This window comes from Parasteatoda tepidariorum, chromosome 6 (assembly GCF_982258835.1).
Source record: "Parasteatoda tepidariorum strain Cologne lab strain chromosome 6, Ptep-v5.0, whole genome shotgun sequence".
In the NCBI taxonomy this organism is placed as follows: domain Eukaryota; kingdom Metazoa; phylum Arthropoda; class Arachnida; order Araneae; family Theridiidae; genus Parasteatoda; species Parasteatoda tepidariorum.
Window position 1 is genome coordinate 107,226,246 of NC_141760.1, and position 27,966 is coordinate 107,254,211.

Consider the following 27,966-nt stretch of genomic DNA (forward strand, 5'->3'; position numbering starts at 1 on the left):
CCTGCATGAACAAAATCATAATTATTCATAATACCATGGGGGGAAAAAATTATTTTATTTTCCTTGATTTATCATACATAAGGCTTTTTTTTTTAATGAAATTAAAAAAATCTGTACTGTACTAACTAAACAGTTTTGGTAGTTTGGCTACTTATTAAAAAACTACTAGTCTGAAAAATTTTACAAAAGGACTGCATCATCTGTAATTAATAAAATCTAAAGGTATTTAAATAAATTAATAGTAAAATAGTTCTATGTAAATTTCTCCCAACTTGTTTTAAGATTTTGTTCTTATGCTAGTTAGCCAAGTGTCATCTTCCATATTGAAATGTTTTATTTTGATATACATTGGTAATATTTTTTTAATCAATGTCAACATTTTTAAAACATTTTATATTAATATTTATGTATTCATGTTATAAAATATAAATCTCTTAGTTTTATGCAGACACAAATATAAATTGTCTGTGTTGGCTAAAATTGTTTTTTCTAAATTTAATTGCTTTTCAGAGATTACATATTATTACATTTATAATTACAAGTAATTTTTCCAATTGCGTCATTTGCTATTTAATTTATCGTGTATTGTTAGTTCATCATGTTTTATTTGTATTACATATTCAAGCAGTTATTTATTGCATTTGATATTATCTATTGCATTGCAGTCAAAGGAGAACGTGATGTGATCATATTGAGGCATAATATTGGAATCCAATGGCCCGATGGTAAAAATGTTAGTTTCAAATTTTACTTAATTATGCAGAATTTCTTTGATTTGACTTATAATTATCTCCTTATTTCTATTAAATTATTGTAAAATTGTGAATGAATTTTGATCATTCAAGCTAGAGATAGTGTAATATTACTAGATTTATTACTTACTAATATTAGATATTAATTGAGAAAAGTACATGCATTTTGTGTAAGTATACTTTTTGCATATAATTTTATTTTTACATTTTTAAAAAAAGTATTAAAATTTATGCTTTGTATTTCTTTCTTGGATTTCTAATTTAATTTAAAATGATTTTGACACTCACTACATATAAATGGATTAGTATTTATAAAAGTGCATGATAATTATGCAAAGTCAATTATTTGAACTCTGAGCAAAGTAAAACAGATATTTCAGTTTATGATTGTAATTCAATCTGTTTTTTACTACCATTGAGAAAATTATCCGTGGCGAGACTAAAATTGGCAAGTGTGCTATATAGCTATGTTTCTTTCTTGTAAAAACAATGCCTTTTAACAAACTGGTCCCTTTTTTACTGAAAAAAATCCCCATTTTTAAAATTTTTTGTCCCTTAGTCCTTTATTTGAATTTCAAAGCTGCTAAAGTAAAACTATTTTCAGCTTTGAAATCCCAATCTATTTAGAACAGTTTCAAGCTATGTTTCTTTTCGCTGAAAATAATTTTCCATCTTTGGGAAATATTAATAGAACTACAACAAGATTAAATATTATTTAGATAGAAAAAAACTTAACGTAAAATTTAAACAATTGCATGTAATTATTTAAAGCCCATATAATTAAGCTTTTGTTATATTTTAGGAAATTCGACAAATTGACTTTATTGTCTACGGTGAAAAAGATGGTTATAGTGCTATGGCAAAAACTGTTGGTTATCCAGCTGCAATTGCTGCAAAAATGGTTTTAGAAAGTGAGTATTCAATTATTCTGATCATGGTTACTTTAGTTCAGTCCATATGATTTAAAAATTAAAATATTGTTTACTAAACATCTATGCCTAGAACAATGTGCCAAACATAATCTCACTGTAGTATTTCTTTTTCAACAGAAACTATATACAGTAGGGAACCGATTATCCGGAACAATCGCTATTCCGGATAACTGATTTTTCCGGTTTTTTGAAACGCTACAAAAAAACGTTTTTTTATTGTTAAACCCAACCAAAAAAAAATATTTTTTTGGAAATAATCTTAAAAAGAAGAAAAAGCAATGAAGTAATACACTAATGATAATTTCCAAAATGATGGTAAGGTGAACATCTTTCAAAAAAGAAAGAAAATCTTATGAGGGACAAAAAAAAATTTTAAAAACAATTCGGGAAAATTTATTGAATTTCGTTCCGGTTTTTTGAATTCCGGATAACGGGTTATGTACTGTATTTATTTTTACTGAAAAATAATTATTTTTTTTATTTATTTTATCTTTAGAACTAAAATAAATAAACTATTACAAAATTTTATGCTATGATTTGCTGTATAAGTTTTATCAAAATGATTCTTAAAAAAGCAGACTATTTTCCAAGTTTATTTCCACATTTTATTAATTAATTTTGTCTATCTTAATTAATAAAAATCTTATAAAATTAAGTCTATCTTAAATATAAGGCATATATTTTATTTTAATTAAGTCGATAAAATAAAACCTTTCTCTGATAAAAAAAAAAAACCAGATTTAAAAATTATTTTATCGAAATTTGTTTTAAATGAAAAAGAACTATTTGTTTTAAATGAAGAAGAAAAAATTATGTTTTAAATGAAGAAAAAAAAAATTAGTCTCCATGTAGTTAAGAATTTAAACCCTTTGCAGAGTTGCAAAATTTTTAATTCGCGCGCAGGTCGTCGGGCTACTGAAGCGGGGGTGCCATCCCCTCCGCAGAGGATCAAAATTGTGATGACATGTCCTCGGATCATCCTCCGGGATGTTTCCCAGACCGTCGCCAATAGCCCATTGTGCAGCTCTAGTGCGACGTAAATTAACAACAACAGCAAAATTTTTATCCTATCCTATGATTTCCACGATGCTCTTCAATTTAATAGAAACTTTGGCGAAACCTATTTCCCTAGTAAGATACAATATTAATGGTTTGAAGAGAGCACCTTAAATATACTAGAAACATCAAAATGTACTTTCTCTAAATAAATATGCCATTTTAAGTATGGTTGATGTTTTCAATGCATAACTAGAGTCACAGCCAAAGTTTACTGCACCTGATGACAAATTTTGTTATCGTCCTTTTAATATGTTGGGATTTGAGGGTCATGCTTTTCCAGACCAAATTTCTATCTTAGAATTTTTAAAAAAATTTAAAATACTCCTTCTTGGCCCTGGATTAACAATTTGTATATTAAATGAGATTTTTCAATGTTTAAATGGTGTTTATTAAAACAACATAACTCGATAACTAAATTTTTATTTGATTTGGTTAAAAAGTAAGTGTGTATGTTACTAATAGCTTATTTTACATATAAAGTGGACGCTTCTCAATACAGATATATTTTTAAATTCCCGTAATCTTCTAAGAATAAACCATTATGTACATTTTCCGCAAAGCGGACACTCATTTTTGTCCCGAAACATTATTTTCTCCCTCTTCAAACCAGACACTACTTTTTCTAAATATGAAAAAAAAAACTTTGTTTTAAATTTGCAAGAAGAAAAAAAATATTGTCAAGCTATAAAAATATTGTCAACTAAAGAATCAATCTCTCTTCTTTCACCTTCAGAGAAAATGATACTGCTCTTGTGAAATAAGATTACGGTTCATCTTGTATGGCCTGAAAATTTTAAAAATAGATGTTAAACATTTGTTCTGAAAGGTTTCTAATTTTAAGTTTTGCTTTTAAGGCAATTCATATCTCATTTAATTACAATAAATTCAAGTGAATCTTCAGTTATTTATTAACGCAAAGTGAAAAATAAAATCCATGATCAACTGAACCCATTACTGAGAGTTTCTTTTTTTTAGATGAAATACAAACAAAAGGAATGGTTGTACCAATGGTACCAGAGATATATAAGCCCATGCTGATGAGACTTCGACAAGAAGGACTCTCTCCCACAGAAAACTCAGTTAAGAGCTTAAATTAGCTTATGTTATGATCTGTACAAGCCAAAACCACTCTGCTTGCATTTATGTTTACTGGAGAAATTATTTTTGATAAATAATTTATTTAATATTTATGATTTTATTTTTAAATATTTTCAATAATTTTAGCTATTTATACACGGTATTGTTAATGTTTACCACTTGAAATTATTATTTTTGTTACATTTTTATTCAAATGTATTTGAAAATATACATGTTCTGTGCCATATTAAAGTATTTGAAATTGTTAAAATCAAAATGCCATAGTGATAATAGATTTTACATTCCATGTTATGTATGTTTTGGTTATTGTTAATAAAACTATTCTTATATATGCGATATTTATTTCATTAAGAAGTTATCTTTAATTACTTATTTTTAAGAAACCAATAAATGGGGCAAACTTAAAAATTGTGGTATCCATGTAAGATGAAACATTCTAGATAGGCCGTATTATTTTAGGAGAGAGTTTTTGATTTAAAAAAAAATCACAATAGTAAGCAGGAAACTCTATCTAGTATCTATCAGAAAACAATGTTAATTAAAAAAATGCTACTTAACATTTGTGCTGTTCTTTCACCCTTTTAATTTCAATTGGTTTAAAGGATATTTTATTTGTTACACAAAAACATTTGGCTGAAATAATTAAAAAAAAAAAAACCTAATTAAGATAACTAACTACTGACATTATGATAATTGTTTCAGTTTTAATAAGAATTCTTAATATTTTTCCCATTAGTAGCAAAGACAGAGTCCTAGTAGAATCACCAATGATTAAATGAAAGATAGCACTATTGCAAATAGAAGATATACATTAAAAAAATGAATATTCATTTATTATTTAGAAATCTTTTTCTTATTACTTTTCTAATAAATCCCTTTTCTACCTTTTTTAATTTTTTCTATCATATCAAATTAAATTGTAGCTTTTACTTTATGCAGGCATTTGATGAGTACTTATTAAAAGCCTTAATTATCCAAAACTCTTCCTATTTTGAAATTTTTGCTATTTACACCAATAAAGAATTATGATGTATAAAGAGGTTGAGAATTCATTTTATAATAGGGACCAATTTTTATGTAAAAAGATACCTATAATTATAGAAATCCTGGGTCCTGAAACCTGTACTTTCCAAAGAATAGCAGAATCACTGATGTCATAGTATAACATTGTATTAAAAATATTGAAATTGGAAATGCAGAGAGGAAAGGTCTAACAAAAAATCTATGCATATCGAGAACTAACATAAATAGAGAAAGTCTAAAAGTAATACCCTAAAATTTGACACATGGTGATGTATGATATATAATAATTTATGTGCTCAAATATGCCCAAAGAATTATTTAAATAAAGAATTATAAAAAGTAATTCTTTGTTTATTTTAGTTATTCTTTCCTGCATTTCAAGTACATCATTTTTTTATTCAATAATGCCTTTTTTCCAAGATTGCTCTGTTAAATAACATATAAAATGCTAATTTATATGTTCAAATATGCCCAAAGAATTACTTAAATAAAGAATTATAAAAAGTAATTCATTATTTATTCAAGTAATTCTTTCCTGCATTTCAAGTACATTTTTTTTATTCAATAATGCATTTTTTCCAAGCGCTCTGTTAAATATGGTATAAAATGTTAATTTTTGTCCTCAAATATGTCCAAAAATCTAATTTTACAAGCACTATGTTTCTCTGAAAATAAAGATTTTTTTGCTCCCATCTGCTCAAAAAACTAAAAATACTACACTCTTTATTTCTTAAAAGATGATCTGAAAAAATTTCTCTGTGAAACAAAAAAAAAATTCTCTACCTTATTTTGAACTTGAATAAAATCACACCAATAAAAATAATGATTATTTTATATACTATGTACAAAGGCCTAAGCACAATACAAATTAAAATTAATCATTATTCATATATAATATTTTTATGAAAAGGTTTACGCAGCTATGCATATAATTATAAAATACTGTTCTTTATAGTTTGATCACCACCACAAAAAGGCTGCACTTTAGCAGAGAAAAAAATCATCACAGAATTGCAGGAAATTAATACATCATGTTAAAAGAGCATCAATTGTTTTGTTCCAGTCATTTTTATTTTGCACCAAAGCTTTTTTCACAGCTTTCTTTTCAAACCCCAGGTCTTGAAACTGACTGACAAGATCCAAAAACTGTTTTGCCTGCAAATAGGATGAAAATCACTATTAGTGACGATGCAATAGAACTTAAAGGGTTTGCTGAAAAAAGAAAGTTGCAAATTTCATGTATTGTCGAAATAGGGTGCGTAGCATTTTTAGAAAGTGCTTAAAGGCGCTTATTTTTTATTTATGTTTTTTAAGTTTATAAATTAAGAACTTTAAACAATAGAAAAAAAATTATTACTACACAAATCCTAATTATAATTTTTTTTTTTTTGAAAAGTGATTAAAATATTTTTTGAGTTCTTAAGTACTTAAAAGGTACTTATTTTTTGTTGAAAAATCTGGCTACACACCCAATTGAAAGCAAGATAGATACAATAAATTAAAAAGGCTGTGCCTTTTTTCAATTTTATTAACATAAGTAATATACTTGATAATATAAAAACTATATTTGCTTAAAAAATTTGAAAGTGAACTTTGAACATGTTTCCAGCGCTCAAAAATACACTATCTGGCCAATAATGACCGGACACCCCTGATTTCGGATACATGAGGTGCTAGTATCAAGTCAGTAGGGCGTAGGGCCGCCACGCGCCTCAATCACAGCTTTAACCTTTCTAGGAAGGCTATCCACTAGGTGTTGGTACACGGCGGCAGGCATTGCCCGCCATTCCTCCTGTAACATGGCGAAGAGTTGAGTGGTGGTTTTGGGGCATTGTGGTCTGGCCCTCAACCGGCGCTCCAACTCATCCCAGAGATGCTCAATTGGATTGATGTTGGGACTTTGGGATGGCCAGTCAAGCTCTTGCACCTCCATTTCATCAAACCAGTCCGTGATGGCATGTGCTTTATGAATGGCAGCGTCATCGTGTTAAAACACAAACGGGCCATTACCGAACTGTTGCAACAGGGTGGGAAGCGCCGAATTGTCCAGGATGTCTCTATACCCTTCTGCGTTCAGGGTTCCACGCACTAATACCAAGGCTCCAAGGTCAAACCATGAGAAACAGGACCAAACCATAATTCCTCCACCGCCGAACTTCACAATGGGGACAATGCACTCCGGTAGGTACCATTTTCCGGGCATTCGCCAGGTCCACACTCGTCCATCAGAGTGCCACAACATGTAGCGTGACTCATCACTCCACATAACGCTTTTCCATTGCTCTACTGTTCACTGGCGACATGCTCTGCACCACTGAAATCGGTGGCGGGCGTTTGATGGAGAGATGTTTGGCTTATGTGCTGCTCGTCCATGGAATCCTTGTGCAATCAGCTCCCGACGAATGGTACATGCACTGGCAACACTGCCAGATGCAGCCCGGAAGTTGGTAGCGACAGTGTCCAACGACATTTGTCGGTTTGCCTTCACTACACGTCGATCCCTGTCGGACATTATTTTGGGCTTGCCGGGTCGGGACTGCGGTTTCATCACTCCCTCTCGTTCCCATTTCAACACGACGTCACCAACTGTTGACCGTGGTACCTGAAACTTGTCGGAGATGGCACGGATGAAATGACCAAATCGGTGGGCGCCTATCATGCCCATTTCCGCCTCATTCAGCTCTCGCCGTCCACTCATTTTCACTGTTAACGCTCGCATGGCCGTCGCCTGCTTGCGAACGGTCTTTCCCCCACCACAGGTTCCGTATTTATTCCGCCAGGACGAGTCCACCTGCCGTTCAAGGGGTGTCCGGTCATTAATGGCTAGATAGTGTAGGTGCCCATTCTTAAGAGTCCCCAAGTGTGAATGAGGAAAACAAAAGAGATTTGAAACAGGAAGGTTGTCAATGAAAAAATAGAAAATAAAGAAGAAAAACAAAACTGTAGAAACAAAAGTAGCTGCAAGTGAAATAAAAAATGCAAAGTAGCCAATGAAAAATTAAATGCTAAAATTCTTTCCACTCATGTAACATCAGCACATATTGACACTCGGAAATCTTGTTCCATACAGACGAATGCCAATTCTTTTGTTAATGACATGATGAGTTCTTCACCACCTCTCCATAGAGCTGAGAAATTAATCCTGCTTTGATTTACCTATCTTGGGCACTTTGGTTTTCCTAATTTTTTTTTTACTTTTAGTTATTTTTTGTTGGCAACTTAGCTTTTTCTGTTTCAAATCTCTTTTGTTTTCCTCATTGAATCCATTGATTCAGAATAGACACCTATTTTTTGCTATACTGCTTTGTTTAAGCAAATAAAGTTTTTAACATTATCAAGTATATCTTACTGCTTCCGTTTCTTCGTATTGTTCATTTAATAGTAAACAATATATAGAAATACATATTTCTGAAATCTTTTATTCATCAATTCAATTAAAATTAATTCTCTAACTGAAAACTTATTTTAATGACGCTGTCAAAATATATATTGATCTGCTTTCCTTTAGGTTTTAAATCAAACTTACATTGAAACAATAATCAAAGCAAGAAATTTCATTTACTTTGAGTTTCAGCAATATATTAATACAGTCAATTCGCTATAACTCGAAGTACGATAACTCGAATATTACTATAACTCGATTTTTTTATGAGGTCCCGACCCTTTTATCTTCAATTTCATGTTAATTATTCCCGATTACTCGAATTTTACTCCCTTTAACTCGATTTTTTTGGATCTTTTAAAGCAAGAAAAAAAACCTAGGAGCTGATATCTTGTCCCTTCCTTTGCAACACACACACAATGTCTTTCGCACTCTTCATGGAGAAGATGAAGCTGTCCCTCTTGAAGTATGTGAACAGTGGTTAAGTGAAACGTTACCAAATTTACTTCAAGGATACAGTTAAAATGATGTTTTCAATATTGATGAAATGGGTTTATTTTTTAAATGTCTTCCAAATAAGACTATGATGCTTAAGGATCAAAACTGCTCAGGGGGTAAAATGAGCAAGGAACGTTTGACTGTCTTAGTTGGAGGAAATGCGTCTGGGACAGAGAAATTACCCTTACTTGCTATCGGAAAATACCGAAATCCCCGATGTTTCAAGAATGTAAAAACGTATCCTTTGGATTACAAGTCTAACAAAAAGTTTTGGATGACATCAGTTTTATTTGAAAACTAAATAAGAAAATTGGATCGGAAATTATTCGCTAAAAAAAGAAAAGTGATACTCTTTATGGATAAATGCACAGCACATAGTGATCAACCTAATTTGAAAGCAGTAAACTTGCAGTTTCTCCCGCCAAACACAACAGCAAAGTTGCAGCCGATGGACCAGGGTATCATAAAGTGCTTCAAACAGTCTTATCGTAAATGGTTTGTAAGAAAAATGATTAATAAGCATTAATTAAATAATCCGACAATATTTTGAAAGTCCAAAACCAAAACTAACGGTAATTCGAACTTCCGATATGTCGAAGTTTTTCGCCAGTCCTATCAGATTCGAGTTATCGCGAATTCACTGTATTTGACATAGTTTTTTAGCTATTGCAAAGGTTTTAGATTATAAATATATTTTAAAAAATCACTCATTTTCAAAAAGGAAAATTTAATGTAATTTACTTTACATTACATATTATTTACGTGAGTAATTACTCGTAAATTATTGAAAAAATTAACATTCGTCAAAAAAAAAGAACATAATTAGCATTAAAAATTTTAAAACTCTTTTTCAAACAATTTTAAAAAATTTTAAAAACAAAAGACCAAAATTAAAACTTTAAGATCTTAAAATGTAGCATTATTGATTCAAGGCATGAAAAGAAATATCAATATTAAATCTTACAACTATTAAATTTTTTTAAAAGAAATTTTTTTTTTAAAAAAAGGTGTTCAAAAGAATGTTTTTTAAAAGAAAGAAAGAAGACTATTACAGCAGGAAAAAAAGCACACACACAAAGTTGAAAATCTGTCAAAATTTAATTCTATTAACGAAGGCAATTTATGCAAAATTAATGCTTAGTTAATTCTAAATTATTATAGATATACTTCCTCTTTTAATTCAGACACATCGATCTTGTCCTTATTAAACAAAGAAATAATTAAATTATAAAAAAAATTAATTTTAAATTCATTACATTTTTGAAAGTCAAGAAATTTTTTTCACCAATCCTTTTTCAAAAAAGGATATGCAACTCAATTAGGTTTAAAAAATAAAAGTTTTATAAATTAGTTTTCAAATTAAAAAATAACATTTGCTTCATTTGTGAACTTATTTTAGGTAGAGGGACCTCAGCACCCCACCTTTGCAGCAAGCCTTGAAATTTAGTTTTTACAGTTTTAAAATACTGTATAATGCATTTCACTTTTTTTTTGGTGTTTTACGAAGATATTATGTAAATATTTTATTCATACTAGATAACAGATCTGATTGTTTGGTAACACCCATATTATGCAACTGGTCCATAGAATTTCAAATGAAATTAGAGAATAAATATACGTAACAAAAATTATACCTCATCACTGTTATAATCATGAAGATGAAGAGCTGCTTCAGCTTCCAATCCCTCATAGCCAGATTCTTCTAAAGCTTGTATTTGACATAAATGTTCCACAACCTGAAAATTCATTAAAAAAAATAATTAAACCTTTCATTTAATTAGTAAAAAATAAATATTTATAGAAAGTTTCATTACCCAATAAATAAAAGAAAATTAAAAATAAAGGATAATTATAGAATATTCAAATCATACAACACAAAAACTAATGTTATACAAAATATATTAACATAATCTATTTAAAAATCTAAACTTTTTTAAGACAACTAACAAGTTATAAAATTAGTTCTTTTCAATTTTTTGGTTACTTGGTGTCATTTTCTTCAAATTTATTTTCTAAATTTTATTGCAATACAATATTTTCAAAATAAAAGGAGCAAAATTGCAAAATTTTCAAAATACATTTGAATAACTTAAATTCTCAAGAAATAAAAAGTGATGACTTTGACTGTTGAAAAGTGACTCAGGATGTAAAAGTGACAGCTTAGCAGAAAACAAAGTTAAAAACAGACTTCTATTTTTGTACAAAACAATTTACAAATTGGAAGTGAAAGTTTTTAAAATGTGAGTTATCATTTTTTATGTTTGAAGTCTTCACATTATAAAAATGCGTAAGTATTTTTTGTATATAAAAGCAATTTAGATAAAAAAAAATCAGTCGAATAGCAATATTATTTTCTTAAAAAATAAGCATAAATAAATATTTTTTATTTATAAATAAGTTTAGACATCATTGAAAAATAGTCAAAACTTAGCTATATTATTGGTATAGGGTAAAGGGAAAAAACTATAATAGTTATTTGTTAGAAATAAAAATACATAACAGCTATTTTTTTTAAAAGTACTAAAGCTGAAAAAAAAATATCTTAGTTCTTAAACAAAGTTCCCACTCAATTTTCAAAAAAATAAAATAAAATAAATAAATACATAAAATTCAAGGACTTTTCAGTGACCATCAAGGACCTAAAATTAGAAATCCAGAAAACTGGGAAATTTGAAATCGCAATGACTTTCCAGATAATTGTTTCTCTACTGTATTTCTTTTCTATTTTTGCAGTTTTTACTTAAGTTTTTAACCGATTGCCTTAGTCCTACAATAGAGATTATCATGAAAAATATAAATAAGAAATTGATATTTCATACAAAGCAATCATTTTCAAGATAAAATATTTAAAAAATACAAAATTCTCTTAAAGACAATAAAAGTGAAAATAAGTATTCAGAATCTCCAACCAACCAAAACTCTTCATTAATATTAATGCTACTAAGAAAAAAAAGCCTACACTGACAATGATTATTAGTAAGATTTTCAGGAAAAAAAAAACAATTTAAGTAAAACATTATAGTCATAAAATTATTTTCAGAAATATAGAATTTTCAGAAATTTTTTTGAATAATATTGATTGTTGTTTCTGTTTTTTTATAGTTTTTATTTTTTTTAAAATGTAAGTCAACCATAATAGTTTTGAACTACCGTACAGAACCCGTTATCCGGAAACCGGAAAACCAAAAAACCGGAACGAAATTCAATACATTTTCCCACCATTTTTTTTTAAAAAAAACTTTTTCCTCATAAGATTTTAGGATTATTCTTTCTTTTTTGAAAGATGTTTACCTTACCATCATTTTGGAAATAATCATTAGTGTATTACTTCATCGTTTTTTCTTCTTTTTAAGATTATTTCCAAAAAATTTTTTTTTACTTGGGGTTTAACAATAAAAAAAACGGCTTTCTGTAGCGATTCAGAAAACCGGAAAAATCAGTTATCCGGAATAGCGATGGTCCCGATCGTTCCAGATAATCGGTTCCCTACTGTACTTTCTTTGCAGTTTACCAAGTTTGACTGGGAAGAGTGCATAGGTTCCTGTTAATCTTATCTTTGAACCTGGCAACATGGTGAGTGGAGACTGTAACTTTGGTTTTTGTATCTCATTTGTAAAAAATTTCTAAAAATAAGGAACAAAGAGAAAAATACAAAGTTAACAAAAAAATTGAAAATTTGAACTTAATTGTTGTTTTTCAAAGTTTTCTGTAAATGCATTAAAAATTAGTGAAAATCTGTAGCTGATGACATCTTTATTGTAAAAGTAGATTAAAGTTTTCATTAAAAAAAATCATATATTAATTTTATATTGACCTTTTTCTCATCAGTTCCCAAATGTTTCACAGCACGAGATACTTGAGGTCTAGCAAAACCCATTTCTGTAATAGAATCAACAAATTCTTGCGCAGAGTTATCCAATTCATGATATGGATCAGGCAAATCACTATCACAACAGTCACCGTTGCTGGATATATCTTGACACGGCATTATTTCTTCAGAATTCTAAACAAAAATATATATTAAATATAACAAAATATATATTAGATATTAAGCCTACTTAAAAAATTGATTTGAAATGAACATTACAGTGAGTTCAAACCAAAATCGCCAAGGTGGGCCTAGCCCAGAAGACCAGCAGTTTTTTTACATTGGACCCACTTGAAAAAATGAATCTTTATACCCCCAAAATGAGCTTTTTCACATTTTATTCTTCTTTAATCAATTTTCTTTGCCAAATCACACCAAATTATTCTTTGGAATTATCAATTTTAGTTTTTTAAATTAAACTTTGCAATTTTTTATACAAAATTATATGAAGAAAAACCTATTTCAGTAATCTGTAAATCATATTTCAGTCAATGACTAAATATATGAAAAAATTTAAGTACATGATTAAAAAAAGCATTTTACTTAAGTATAATACATTAATTATCCATAAAACAAATAATATGTAAGATGCATACATATTTCCTTTATTGTATAATTTATCTGATACGCAAACCATTTATGGTTTACTGAAATACATGAACAAATGTATATTATATGCATCCAATATTTCAAAATGAAAATGATGTAGGATAATTTTATCCAAAAGATGCGGTAATAAATTCGTCAGTTAAAAAAATTTTAAGTAAAGAATAGTTCGAAAAGACCAAAATATCTTCATTTTATTTTAAGATTTCGATAATAGACTGTACCTGTGTCCACTTAAAGTTACGGTCACGTTTAAAAGCCACGTTTTTTTTTTTTTTTTAATTATTTTTAAAGTTAAAGTTTAGAATATTGAACCCATAATTTGGCAAAAAGCCATAATTTAGAATAAAAGTTGAAAGTCAAAACATTTAATCTAATTACTAGATAATTCACTGCTTCACTAATAGCAGGCGGAACAGAAACAATATATTTCACAATTTTTGAATAGTTCAGTTCAAAATGTGAAATCGCTTAGATACTGAAAAGCAGAACTTTGAATTATGTTTAAATAATTCAATGAAAAAAAACAAGGTGATACTTTCTGATATTTTCAACTCTTAGTTTAAGGAAATTATCATGACACTTGAAATTAAGTTTATAGCTTACATATTAATTAGCACCAAAAATGTATTTTATCTAAATCTTATTTTTGTTTGCTTACATTTTATCTGGTAAAAGCTTTGTCGATTACATTTTATATATAGAACATATAAAGCGGAATGTGAATGCATATTACAAAGACATTAGTTGTTCCATGATAAATTTATTCACGCACAATTATTAATTAAATTTCATAAGCCTTTCTGCGTGTCCATTATAATCTTAAATTATAAAGTTAGAATGCTTAGAAAACAAGTATTTAAAATTTATTATCTTTTTTCCTTCATTTTTAAAGCAAAAAGTATAATAAAAATAAAAGCTGATCATTTTTAATACATTGTACGAAACATAAATTCATGCCATGAAAAAAATAAATAAACATACCATGTGCAATAAAAAGATATGTGCATTTCATTTCATAAATGAAAATAATGTTTCGAGAAAATGCACTGATTTAAAGAAAATTATGTGTTAATTTAAAACTGATCACATAAAATATTATGATTTACACTTTACAAAAACTAGTTACTTCATCATTATGTAATTCAATACACAATTAGGAAGCAGAAAAATAACGATAATTCTCATTCGCAGATAGAACAATTTCTTTAATTAATCTCTTTGGTAATAATCAAGCAATAATTTTTAGTATATACAACTTATTCATATATTTAGTTTATATAAGTATGTATATAGAATATATTTGAAAAAACCCACTCATCTTGCAAAATTGGGACTTTCCATGAAAAAAATTGAAGGAAAAAAATACTTATCTCTGGGCAAAATTGTCGATTTACTTTGTAAAAATGAAGAAAAAAAACTTACATGGGCTGGGTTTTTTTCTAAAAAAAAAATCCTATGTGTTTTGGTGAACCCTGATTAAAACCAAAAATTTTAAAACTTCAGCAAATTGTTTTCTGAAAAAGAAAAATATTGCCAATTTTTTTTTCTTTTCGGCCCATCTTTAAGCTGCGCAAGGTTAACTACAATTTAGGCCAAAAACAGCATTTTTTTCTTCTTTTTTTGCTTAATCTTAATTTTCGCTCAACACTAAAAAAAAAAATTCCAGATGCTACATTTTATTTTTATATTTTATAACCATAGTTGAACAGTGGACCCAATATTGGGCTTACGACAACTGATGTTCAACTCCGTAATTTTGAACCCAAGCCAGATGACAAGGATCTCCTATATTAAGTATTGGGAGAAATTTGCTTCAGGGAAAGACTTTCTGATGGAACTAACCCGCATTTGCATTACATGGAGAGGAAGATCACAAGAATCTCCCACGATTATCCTGACGGCTAGGGAACTCTAACCCGTGGTCTGCCTACTACTGAGTATATTTCACGACAGTACTGTGGTCGCGGGATGCGGAATTCGTATCGACCAGTAATCGCTGGGATTCGAACCCGGTTCACATCATTGGAAGGCAAATGCTCTATCCCCTGAGCCATTACGACTCCCAGTTGCTACATTGTAACAAATAGTTCACGTTGGAGGGTCTAAAGAGCAATGAAATAGCATTGCAGGCAGAACAAATATGACTTCATGCATCAGATATTATAATGAAAGGGTTACAGTAAAGAAGGTCATACTTAAGATTGTAGACTGTAAAGGATCTACAAGAAGCATTTTTCAACTGAATAGTTTTTCTAATGAAAAATTCTTCTTTATAATGTAAGCCCTATGGCAGAATTTTTTCGAGCTTTCTGTGACAAAACTCTCTAGCACTAATATCTTTCTGTAAGATACTTTCAACAAAAATGTATGTTACTAATTTAAGGAAACAAAATCACTGTGTTCACACAAACAATTTTTTTTTAATTGAATAAGTAATATTTTTTTTATTCTAATATTATAGGCGATATTCTCCCATTTTGTTGGGGGTTAGGCGCACTAATTCTTTCCTTTATCGCATTTTGCAAATCATCATCACAAAAAAAAAAAAAAAAATCAAATATCATGAAATCTGTTACAGTAATTACTGAAAAACATATTGACGACAAAATCATGCAAAATGGTTTCTTTAGAAAGGGGTTACTCAAATGTATGTTTCTGTTCAAGATTTGATTGTTGTAATAAATAATGTTGTATAAAAAATATTGATTTTTTAAAAACTATGTGAAAGTTAAAACTGCCACAAAAAAAATGATAGAATCATTGCCTTAAAAAGTAAATGATCAAATGCGCAATTCGAATTTCCCATATCGCCTAAAATATATCGGGATATCTGAAAGGCATGTGAAAATCAATGCCAATAACTACCAAAAATACATTAAAAATGGGTTTATGATACCGGCATAAATTGAGCGCTTCATAAAATGATTATTTAAATGCGGGATTCAAATTTTACGTGTAAATTTCTGCAGAAAAACAAACCAACATTTTTTACTTTCCGAAAGAAAAATCTTTCTACAAGAACTCTGCAAAGTTCTGTGACAATGTCACTGCGATTCTGCCACTGGGTATGTAAGTAACAAGTTAATTTTCCAGGATTCTATAAGTACAGTTGAAAATAAAAAATAAATTGGATAATAGAAAATAGTTTTTAAAGTAAAAGAATGTCAAGTAAAGAATATACCACAGAATATGAAAATGTGGAGGGTGGAGTGCGGGACCGCTCTCTCTCGTCGTAGACATCCGCCGTTTTACCTAGACTAGAAATATCTGAGTAGCTTTTGCTGACCCTCAAAAGGGATGGCACTCTTGCTATCGAAGGCCTTGCTTGTGCCCCAGCATTTGAAGAGATGTAAGGCACTTGGGAGAGCTTCAAATATGAATCATTTGGGAAATCTTCTATCTGATTTAAATTGGATATCATGCGAGGAATTTCATACGAAGACGAAGGGAGTGATGTCCGACCCAATTCCGTTCCCGTTTCTACGTCTTTAGAGCTTGAGGGAAAGGGAAAACTTTTTGATTTAGACACGTTGCTCGGAATCTCCCCGCTTTGTCTAGCAGGAGCGGATTCTTCCTGAAGATTGGTGCTATTGATACCCTGAAATACACTACTGAGTTCCTCTAGGTCATTTATAGTTTGAAGTTCCATATAATCAAATGGACTAGAAGTATCATTCTCGAAGTCGGACAAGTTAATTTTCATGACCTTGTCTTCAGGAATGTTTTCCGAGGACACCTGATCCAGAGGCTGTTGAGGTTTAGGCTGAAGAATGGAATTGGTTGACCAAGAGACCACATTTTGAGCATTAGAATACGAAGAATGCCGCGATTCTTCCAGGTTCGAACTACTGCACGAAGGTTGATCTTCTCCTGAATCGGATGACTTATTCTGAGGAGATCGTTTAAACTTGGCTTTTTCCAACTGAAAAAGGCAGTTTGAATGATGTTCAATGACACTCTTCTCTAATGTGAAGTCATACTGAAAAAAAAAAATAACGATAAATCCTCAAAGCTGAAATAATGCAAGCACAGAGATTAAAAAGAATACAAATATAAATTTAAAGAGCTTATTGAAAGTGAATACATAGGGTGACAATTTTAAAACTTTTGATTTTCCATGCTTAAATGCTATTTTTAGTTGGTTGTAAGTACAGGATATAAATTTATTCTGCTAAATTATTATTATCATTACTTGTGAAAATGCAGGTTTCAGTGCAAAATAATGTTTTGAAAACATCCCCCTGAATTTCGCTATACACATTTAAGAAGACCTAAATAGCATAATTAATAAAAAACATAAATTAAAAGAGCTTATTAGAAGATAATAGATTAATTGACAATCTGAAAACTCACCATTTCCCATGTTTAAAAAGCTATGTTTATAGTAGGTTGTAAGTACAGGGTATAAATTTATTCTGCTAAATTATTATTATCATTACTTGTGAAAATGCAGGTTTCAGTGCAATAGAATGTTTTGAAAACATCCCCCAGAATTTCGCTATACACATTTAAGAAGACCTAAATAGCATAATTAATAAAAAACATAAATTAAAAGAGCTTATTAGAAGATAATAGATTAATTGACAATCTGAAAACTCACCATTTCCCATGTTTAAAAAGCTATGTTTATAGTAGGTTGTAAGTACAGGGTATAAATTTATTCTGCTAAATTATTATTATCATTACTTGTGAAAATGCAGGTTTCAGTGCAATAGAATGTTTTGAAAACATCCCCCAGAATTTCGCTATACACATTTAAGAAGACCTAAATAGCATAATTAATAAAAAACATAAATTAAAAGAGCTTATTAGAAGATAATAGATTAATTGACAATCTGAAAACTCACCATTTCCCATGTTTAAAAAGCTATGTTTATAGTAGGTTGTAAGTACAGGGTATAAATTTATTCTAACAGATCATTGGTTTCTTTATTAATATCATTATTATTACTAGAAAATGTGGATTTTTAATGCAAAAGAATGTTTTGCAAACATCTCCTTGAATTTTTTATGCATAATTAACAAAACATAAATAACATAATTAACAAGAATAATATAAATAATAATTAAAGAGCTTATTGGAAGAGAATACCTTAAATAACAATCTGAAAACCAACAATTTTTCATGCCTAAAAAATGCTTAGAGTTGGTTGTAAGAACAAGATATTAATTTATTCTAACAAATTATTATTATTTCAGGTAAAGCAGATTTAAGAGCAAAAATAGAATAGAATACATTAAGTGAAAATCTGAAAACCGACAATTTTTCATGTCTAAAAAATGTTTATAGTTGGTTGTAAGTACAGGATATTAATTTAGTTTGCCAAATTATTATTACTTCAGGAAAAGCAGATTTTAGAGCAAAAAGATGATTTGTAAATATCTGTTTGAGTCTTTTTTTTTTCTCTTCATTCTTTTAATTTTTATTTTTTGTTGATTTTCACAAATTTATAAAAACATCATTTGATATGTTCTTCCATTTAACTCTTCAATTTATTACAACACCATGTCACAACTTACCACTTCATCTAGTATATTATAATTAAGCTTTTCATCATATGCATAGGGAAGAGGAACTGGTCTAGGAGGTATGAATTTTGAAGATATTTTAACAGGAACTCCATCTAGATAACTAGCGCCTATATTGAAAGTTATTATAAAAACATGTCAGTAAACTGGTGTGTAACACTTGTAAATAGACGAATAGGAAGATAAAAAATTTTATTAAATTATACCAAGTACAAATGTTAATACTTTTAAAAAAATTACTCTTTTTAAGAAATATATTTAATTAAGTTGCTACCTCATGAAAAAGAAATTTTCATTTGAATCATGCAGCATGGTAAATTTTCAGGTGAGCAACTTTTTCTTCATTACCAAAAAAATAGAAGAAAAGAAAAAAAAGGGGGGAGGCGATAATAGGGAAGACAAATTATGTATGAAGTAACTATTCACAATGAATAGCATTGTGAATAGTTACTTCAATATAAACTTTTTGTTGATTGGTATACTTTCTCAGTGAATTTCACATTTTGCAAAAGCATATAAAAAGCATATTTTCCAAATTGATTATTAGATTTTTGTAAATAAGAACTTGACTTTAACAAATGATATAAAATAGGATATATCAGCAAATTCTTCAAAAAAAAAAAAATAAATAAATAAATACAATTTTAAAAAATAATTGTCATGCAAAAAAAAAAAAAAAATTTATAATCTACTAACATAAGAAAAGGTTTTTCAATACCAGAGGTGCCAAGTTTTTTAACATGGATAAAACTACCACGTCAAAAACCTAAAAATGCTGCTTTATATATAGGAATAAATTTAGATATTCAAATATTGAATAGCATTTAGGAGACAGTGTTAAAGGTCCAAATCTAAATACTACTTTCTTTATACTATTTCAGATATATTATATTTTAAATATAGACCTCATATGCTCAAAAAAGAATTTAGAACATTTTTCCAATATATATATATATATATATATATATATATATATATATATATATATATATATATAATTGATAATTGATATATATATATATATATATATATATATATATATCAAGACATTTTTTGAAACAGCATACAAATACATACACCAGACTACTATTGAAAAAAAAATGAAAGACAAACTAAAAAATATACATAAGTTACTAAGTATAAAAAAGGCAAATTTTATCACAGAAAAATAATAAAACATACTATTTTTAATTTCAGAATTACTTTGATTGGATAGAAAATTTTGATAGTTTCTAGTTAAATTTATTGTTGTTGGTGCACTGAACAACATAGCACTGTTGCTTACAAAAAGTAACCAGCATCAAATAGTTAATATTCCTTCACACTAATATTTAATTAATATAAAATTGACATCAGCATTTCCTTAAAAAAATTCATCTAAAGCAGCCTTTGAAACTATTAGTGATCCACTGATCTAAGACCACTAAATATTCCCTTTGACTACTATGAAATAATAATCACTAGTTCATGGGACTCCCAAAGTGTCTGCCGTTAATCGATAGTAGAACAAGTTCATTCAGTTGGAATGATATGATAATGATTAGGGTGTAATGGAATAATTCAACACATCACAGATACATTTTCTTAAATTTTTAACTTTATGTTTATCATAGAATTATTCATTTAGATTTAAGACACAAAATGTGATTTTAAAGAATGGGAGTACCTTCATAAAAAAAATAATACCAAATTGTAAGATACATTAAATAAAATAAAAAAAGAGATTAGTTAGTGGAAATAAAAGCAATTTTTTTTCTTCAAAATTTGCTATTATTATTCTGCGTAATTTATGGATCAAAATTGATGTCTAAGAAAAATAATTTTTTTTTAATTATTAGCTGTAATCATTCTTTTATTCAAAAATTTATTTGCTCAAATAAAGAAAAAAAAAGTTGGCTATTAGAGGGTAAAACAAAATTTAATTATATATCTATTTTCTTTAAAAATTCTGAATCTCAAGATAAATTATAAAAGTATGATAAATGCAAATTTTAGGAATAATAATGACAACAGTAAATTATTAATTTTAATTCCCAGAATTTCAATTCTTGAGTATTCGAAATGGAATATTTCAGTTACCATTTGCCTTAATTATTAGAAAGTTTTTCCCGTGAGAATGAAATTGTGTACACATAAAGAAAGGATTTTTAAACTTGCCAAATATTAGGAGTGTTTTAAAAAAATGGTTAAATCATTATGTCCAACAATCCTCATGAAATCCTAATGATGCAATTTTATAAATCCATAATATTGCAATTTTATAAATAGTAAATTTAAAAAAATAAATAAAATAATGATATTAAAATAAAGGTAATACTTGCCCTCTTTTCCACCTGAATCCATTTCCTTGTATTCACTAGGAAAAAAAAGTATAATAAATTAATAAAAATAGCAGATATAGAACAAGTAAACTACATTAGAAGTATCATAAACAGAGTATGTCTGGCCATAGTCTATGAAGAATAATAGCAGGTGCTTAAAAAAGTTCAAATCTTTTTTGAAAGAGGAAACACTTTTAATTAATTTTCTTAAAGAGGGAGCAATAATGAATCAATTAAAAGGGCTCAAAATAAAGAAAACTTGGAGTCAAGTTTCAAAATCAATTGGTCTATTTTTAGAAATTCTACAAAAAATCCATAAACTTCTAACCAAACATACATGGATTTGTTTTTAATTTTAAATCTTTGACATTTTTTACGGTTAACATGCAGTAAAACAGGTATATATAGACGGTTGTTGTTGTAGTTCATTTACGTCGCACTAGAGCTGCACAATGGGCTATTGGCGCAGGTATATATAGACAGCAGATCGATTGAATGTAGATTGCAATGGTGCTAGGTTTAACTACATTAGCCTAAATCGAGGTAAAAAATTAACAATATAAAGTACAAAAGGTAACAAATTGAATATTATTTAATTAATTTTCTAAAAACTGCCTTTCCTCTCCTTCATGGAAGATTCAAAATTTTGTTGCCATAAACAAAATTAGGAATCTAATTTTAAGAGGATCATCAGGTGACAGAGATGCAGAAGATAATATTGAATGCCAATAAAAAAGGATGATTTATTAGGGTTGTAGTAAACATATGTTTATAGTGCTTTAATTAAAATCAATTTAAAGTTTATTTGCTTTAAACACATTACCATACAATGCAGGTTTTGAAAATTTTATGCACTGAGTCTCATTAATCTAAATAATGCAGCATTTTTTTTTCAACTTACTTTTAATAATTTTAAGGACAACTAATGTGTAGGATTTTTATTTTTTAACAAACGTTTCCGTTAAAATTTTAACTTCTAAGCAAGCACAGCACATTTTCAAGAAATAAGGAAATGTGGAAAACCAATGTGTTAATCGTCAAGTGTTTAGAATCGACATTAATCCGGATTTTTATGATTCTCGCACATTCTGGATAGTCAAGCATTTGCTGTAATTTGAATTAACTATCAAATTTAATAGCCTGCATCACTTTCTAATTGCTTGATACTTAAATTTATTCGCTTGAATAAAATTTTTGAAAACTCTTTAACTTCAACAACAAAAATTTTATTACGATTAGAAAATGCATAAAAATAATTAAGATTTGAAATGTAAATTTCAATTTAATTTAAAATACAGACTTTATTATCCATATTTATAAATTACTACAGTTTATGGAGAGATTAAAATGAAATAATGAGGTATTATCTCAAAATGAATTAAACTCAAAATATAAACATAATATTTTCTGAAAAGAAAATCATGTTCAGATTTAAAAAATATATGCTGTTAAATTAATTTTTCAAGACAGAGCTCAAACAAACATATTTTTTACAAAAATACATTATAGTACTAAATCCCATATTCAGATGTCAGTTTTTCAAAAACTTTTTAGAAATGTCTATTTTCAGGAAACTTTTTAACAATTAAAATATACAAATCTATTTTCCTTATCCCAAAAAAATTATAACTTCAAAATTTTTTATTATTTTTTTTAATGTTTGCGATCTGTTATAAAATTTTATGTTTCGTATCGGAAAATTATAAATAGGAAATATGGTATATGCATGAACACATAACTTTTTCACCATCGCAGAAAATTTTTCAATTTATTATTATTAAAAAAAGCTAAACATAATATGACGTTATGTATACATATCACTCTTTTTTTTAACGGATAACATCAAGTATGTAATTTGATGATTCTGTATTTTTTTAAATATTTTTTTGCATTAAAACATATTTAAAGAATTTAGTTTTAATGCTCCTTATTTTTTATTCTAAAATGAGTAGCACAAGAAAGCAAGATTCTTTATGTGTAAAAGAAATTAAAAGTGATTCGTATAAAAATATTTATTGAATGTCTGCATTGAAATATTTCTGAATGAACATTTATGTTTCTGAATAACAAAGAAAATGCAAGGTAAGTCAAGCATAAGAAAGAAAAAAAAAACCAATAACTCGTTTTATACTTATGTCTTTATAAAACTGCTGAATTAAAAGATATATATGCTGATATTAACAATAAACAATATAAATATATTTTTTAATTAGAACGCTTTTTAAAAGTGATTTTCGAACAAATTTCATCAAAATTAGATAGCGACGAAATGGTTGAAGCTAGTTACAAGAGTAAATGAATTTCGAGTAGAAAGCTTTTTAATTGAGATTTCGCATCATCAGAAGGTTTTTATTTAATCAAAGTTTGGAAAGATATTTTTTTGAAAAATAGGTCTTTTAGTTAAAAACCTTAAATATGGACTCACCAGAGTAATATGGGACTTCCTACTGTACTTAGAAAAACCATTTAATTTTTTTTTTTTTTGCGTAATATATTACACTTATATATTTTTTTTTTGTAAATTGAATACATTAAATTAGGGGTGCACAACCTTTTGGTGTAAAGGGTCACTTGCATAGCAGGTTAAATAATAAAGGACTACACAAATATTTAGACATGTTAATGGTAAAATAAATAATAAAAAAAATTATATAAACATAAGCAAAAAAAAATTTTTATCAGTAAACTTTATTTTTTTATCAGTAATATTTTCAGAAAATTGAATACTTTTTTATTAAAATTAATTTAAAATAAAAAAGATTAATAATTTTTTTTTTAATTTCCTTCTTTTTTTTCAAAAATTGCATAAAAAAATAAATCAATTAATACATATTTTGATGAGTAATATAAATTCAAATTAAATATTTTAATTGAAGAAAATCTATTAGGTTTAACAAGAACCAAAGATTAAAATAAAACCATTATATTACAAAATAAGATTCAATATTTATTTGGTATTGTACTTCAGATATTATTTCTATATCTTGAATTATTAGAGCTTTCATGAATTTTAAATAGGAAACGTTTGCTTTTTCGTTTTTTTTTTTCTCGAAAAAATCATGTAAGTTTCAGAAGAAAAAAAATTTAAAAAATGACAAACAGTGAGCAGCCTAAAAATCCGTCACTTCACAAATTCTTCATGTTGCAATTACACTGTATTAAAATATCGGGATTCTGTATTACATTGTATTAGTAAAGCAGGATTGTCGAAATCATGTGGAAAAAGCATTGCAATAGTTCCACAAAAGAAATCGCTTAAATTACGATGAAATCAACACGAATTCGCAAAGCAATCCTAAAGCGTTTCGATAAGTAATTAGGTGCATTACTTAAAATTCGCATGTCGTTATAAAATTCAGAATTTTTAAAACCACGTTGAAATATAAAGTAATGCCAAAAAATAGTGGAAAAACAACTTGAATTTACGAATAAATCGGTATGAACAAAGTGAGTCAAAAAGTGATTATTTAAATGTACGATTTGTAACTTGAGAGTTGAAATGATCTGTAAGTAAAAATTTGGAATTTAAAACTCACGTAAAGAAGAGTAGCAAAAATTACCCTTTAAAAAAAGTTTTTTTTTAAAAAAATCATTTTGTTTAATGATTTTTTCGGCTTAAATAAAGAGAGTCAAAAATTTTGCAATTTAAGTATATAAAATATTAAATGCACTATTCAAAACTAAGTTGTAATATCGTATTAAATGTATCGGTATTTTAAAAACAACAGGAAATTTGTAAACTGACTGGCAAAAAAAAAAAGGATCGAAAAATCACTTGGATTAGAGATAAAATTTTTAAAAATAAAGCGAGACAAAAAGTGATTACTCAAAATGAAATTCACATATCTTAATATTGTATTAAGAGTATTGGGTTTTTTATAAACCATGCAAAATTCCGAAGCAATTACAGTGTAAAAAACGATCGAGAAACATAGACTTTTATTATCTTTAGATTATTTATTATCTTTAAAATTTATTTTTAGTACAAAATTAAACTTCAAATAACAAGTTTTACAATTGCGTGCCGAAGTTTTTAGATTTTTTAAACAGTTCCATAGGTAAGGTCAAATAAACAAAAGTGACAATAACATTAGGTCCTAAGTTTTATTAGTATTTTATATCAATATTGACTAATATTAATATCTACCAACTATCAACAACAATCCAAACTACAGTAACTATTGGAATATTGTCTGACGTGCATCTACTCTTTATTGTAAAAAAAAAAAAAGTTTTTTCAGTGAAAGTGTAAGTTTTGACTAATTTTCGATTTAAAAATATTGTCAGCAATAATTAATTAGCATATTTAAGATAATTTCTTCAACCCTTTAGGATTGCATGTTAGTACCTGATAATCGGATCATTAGATCAAAAGTTATTAATGTGTTCCAGTTTTCTATTTTAAAACTGTACTGATTAAGCAAACACAAATTAATTAAATTTAGAAAAATTTTATCTTCGCTAAGAAAAATATACAATTATAAGTACACAATAATAAAAATATACAATTTCTCCCTTCCCTTTTTATTTCTCTTACTTTAAATATCGTTTAATTGTAGTTCATTCTTATTCTATGAATTTTAAAATAATTATGTGACAGAAAAAAACATAAATTATCGGTTATATGTTGTTTTGTCCCATATACAGATCAATATGTTACCTAATATATTAAAATGTTATATCTAATATGTTATCAAAATTATTTTTAGAATTAATTTCAATTAGTTTGCTTAATTTATATGCCTTTTCATACTTCAATTTGCATATTACTTGAAAAACACATAATAAATGGTTCCTTAATGCATAAAGACGTATTTATCTATTATTTTTTAATCATTAACATAAATAAAGATTACCTCAGTCATGCCTTCATTTAAATTTCTTCAAAATTTACAATATCACCAGAATTTTCAAAGATCACAAGGTATCTATAAAAATAAAATTAGTAAAAGAAATGAATAGGAAAAAACATTAAAATTTGAAAAAGCACAAAATAGCTATAAAAAAACATATTTTATTAAAATTCATAGAAATAACTATAATTCAAAGCTCAGGAAGATAAAAATAAAAAATAAAAATTTATTATAAAATATAATCAATTGTATTATTTTTACATATTTGGTAAATCCAATGTTAAAATTATACATATGTAGTTCCAATAAGTATTTAATGAAATTATTTATAAACGACTATACTTTTGGATTTTTCAATTTTGCATTGGTTTCAAATATTGCTAATTTAAAGACCTATTGTTGCCTCTACGAAAGTTTCTCTGAAAACTTATGAATAACTAAAAATTTAAAAATAACATTTTAACACAAATTTATAAATATATCAAGTGCTAAACTAATTTATAGGAATAATTTAAACAAACAACACTTCTTCTTTTAGAAGTTATCTATTAGCTGGCACATTAGTTATATGGCGGGAAAGCGTCTTTATTAGTACCTGTTTCCACTATCTGAAATAGCCAAGCAAAACTGCTCAGTTTTTGAACTTGAATAAATTTTTAAAAACTATATTGTAGCTTTCTCAGAGATGGATTAGAGTTAGTCTGATTTCATGATGGTGGACCAAAACTTGGTTCATGTGAAAATATGACAATTTTCCAACAAAATGTCATCATGCATTAGAAAATTGTTTATTTGCAGAGATACTTTACAAACTTGGCACCACTTAACGATAGGGATTTTTGCCTGGCACCCAGTTAATGAATATACTCATATATAGGAATTTCTTATTTATGAGTATATTATATATATAAGTATCTTATATATGAGTATAAAAAATATACTCAAGAAAAAGAATTTCCAGAACAGTATCCTTCAGCAATTTAGGTAATTCAAGCACAAACATCAAGTAAAATATAGCACTACAAATTAAAGCAAAAAGCTAATGCAAAAATAATTCTATCATTATTCTTTGAAAAAAAAAATTCTTTCAGAAGGATTTATTCATGGTAAAGAAGTTCCTATAACACTTTCTATACATAAGATTGATGCTTTGATGTTAGTTTTAGTAAACACCGTATAGAAGTATCATTGTGTCTAAAAAATATTTTCTGTTAAAACTGAAGAACAAAAAAATGTAAACATTTAAGTGAGACAACGGTTTTTAAACACACAAAAATTAAAAATAAGAAAACGGATTAATTCCATTAGAATTATAATAAAATTAATATCCAAGTAAACTTGAAAGGGGAAATTCGATTACTCATTTTAGCCCCGAGATTAGAAATAATCTCGATAAAAAAAAAAAAATAAACGATTATGTTACACTATTTCAGACTTTAAGGGAAAAGATGAAGCAAATTTGAATCGATTTGCTTATTTAAGACATTTATAAATCAAATTAAAATTCTAGAGAAGTTTTATTGATACTCGATCCACAGAATTATAAAAGACAAAATTATAATAATAATTATTCTTAAAGCAAAAGGAAGAAAAAAACAATTTATTAAATGGGAATAAATTATATTTATTTTTCTCATAAAATGTATTTTTCCTTGCCTTGTGAAGTAACATTTTTATGACTTTATGACAGAGCGAAACTAATTAGTACCATAGTGTTGATATCAATCGTATCAATTTGCAATATTTAGGTGAAGTTAAAGTCACTTTTTTTTATAAAAGAATTATGATCTTTTCAAAAATCAAATTATTTTATAGGTAGCGCTTCAGAAAAAAATCTTTACTTTTCTCAGTGCTTGGCAGAAATCTTCCGATCATCAAGATTCTTAAGCGCCATTCTCACTGGATATGATTTTTTCGTATGAGAATGAGAAACCTTAGAGTAGAAATAGTACTCCCCAATTACTTAGTTAGTTGAGTTTAAACCTAAGCCCGATGCTAAATTATTATAATCAGGCTTGGAAGTTTCCAAGCTAAATTATCAA

At 27.6% G+C, this 27,966-nt stretch overlaps 2 protein-coding genes across 6 annotated transcripts in view; one reads left to right on the forward strand and one right to left on the reverse strand.

Annotated features, from left to right (window-relative positions):
- The window catches only part of LKRSDH (lysine ketoglutarate reductase/saccharopine dehydrogenase), a 46,584-nt gene extending 42,414 nt beyond the window's left edge, over window positions 1–4,170 (forward strand). For all 5 annotated transcript variants that reach the window (XM_016067159.4, XM_043049519.3, XM_071178284.2 and 2 more), the window contains exons 23-25: window positions 666–733; window positions 1,555–1,663; window positions 3,719–4,170. In XM_016067159.4, coding sequence (XP_015922645.3) covers window positions 666–733; window positions 1,555–1,663; window positions 3,719–3,840 — 299 coding nt within the window. In that variant the 3' untranslated portion in view covers window positions 3,841–4,170. The remainder of the gene's footprint in view (window positions 1–665; window positions 734–1,554; window positions 1,664–3,718) is intronic.
- A 1,508-nt stretch (window positions 4,171–5,678) lies between these two features.
- Window positions 5,679–27,822, reverse strand: LOC107451156 (ubiquitin-associated protein 1). Its single transcript, XM_043049520.3, has 8 exons — window positions 27,581–27,822; window positions 25,928–25,999; window positions 21,072–21,106; window positions 18,742–18,860; window positions 16,403–17,200; window positions 12,559–12,747; window positions 10,379–10,480; window positions 5,679–6,019 (listed from the first exon to the last, which is right to left on the reverse strand). The coding sequence occupies exons 3-8, from the start codon at window positions 21,091–21,093 to the stop codon at window positions 5,894–5,896; spliced, it is 1,356 nt and encodes a 451-aa protein (XP_042905454.2). The 5' UTR covers window positions 21,094–21,106; window positions 25,928–25,999; window positions 27,581–27,822; the 3' UTR covers window positions 5,679–5,893.
- Window positions 27,823–27,966: the final 144 nt, after the last annotated feature.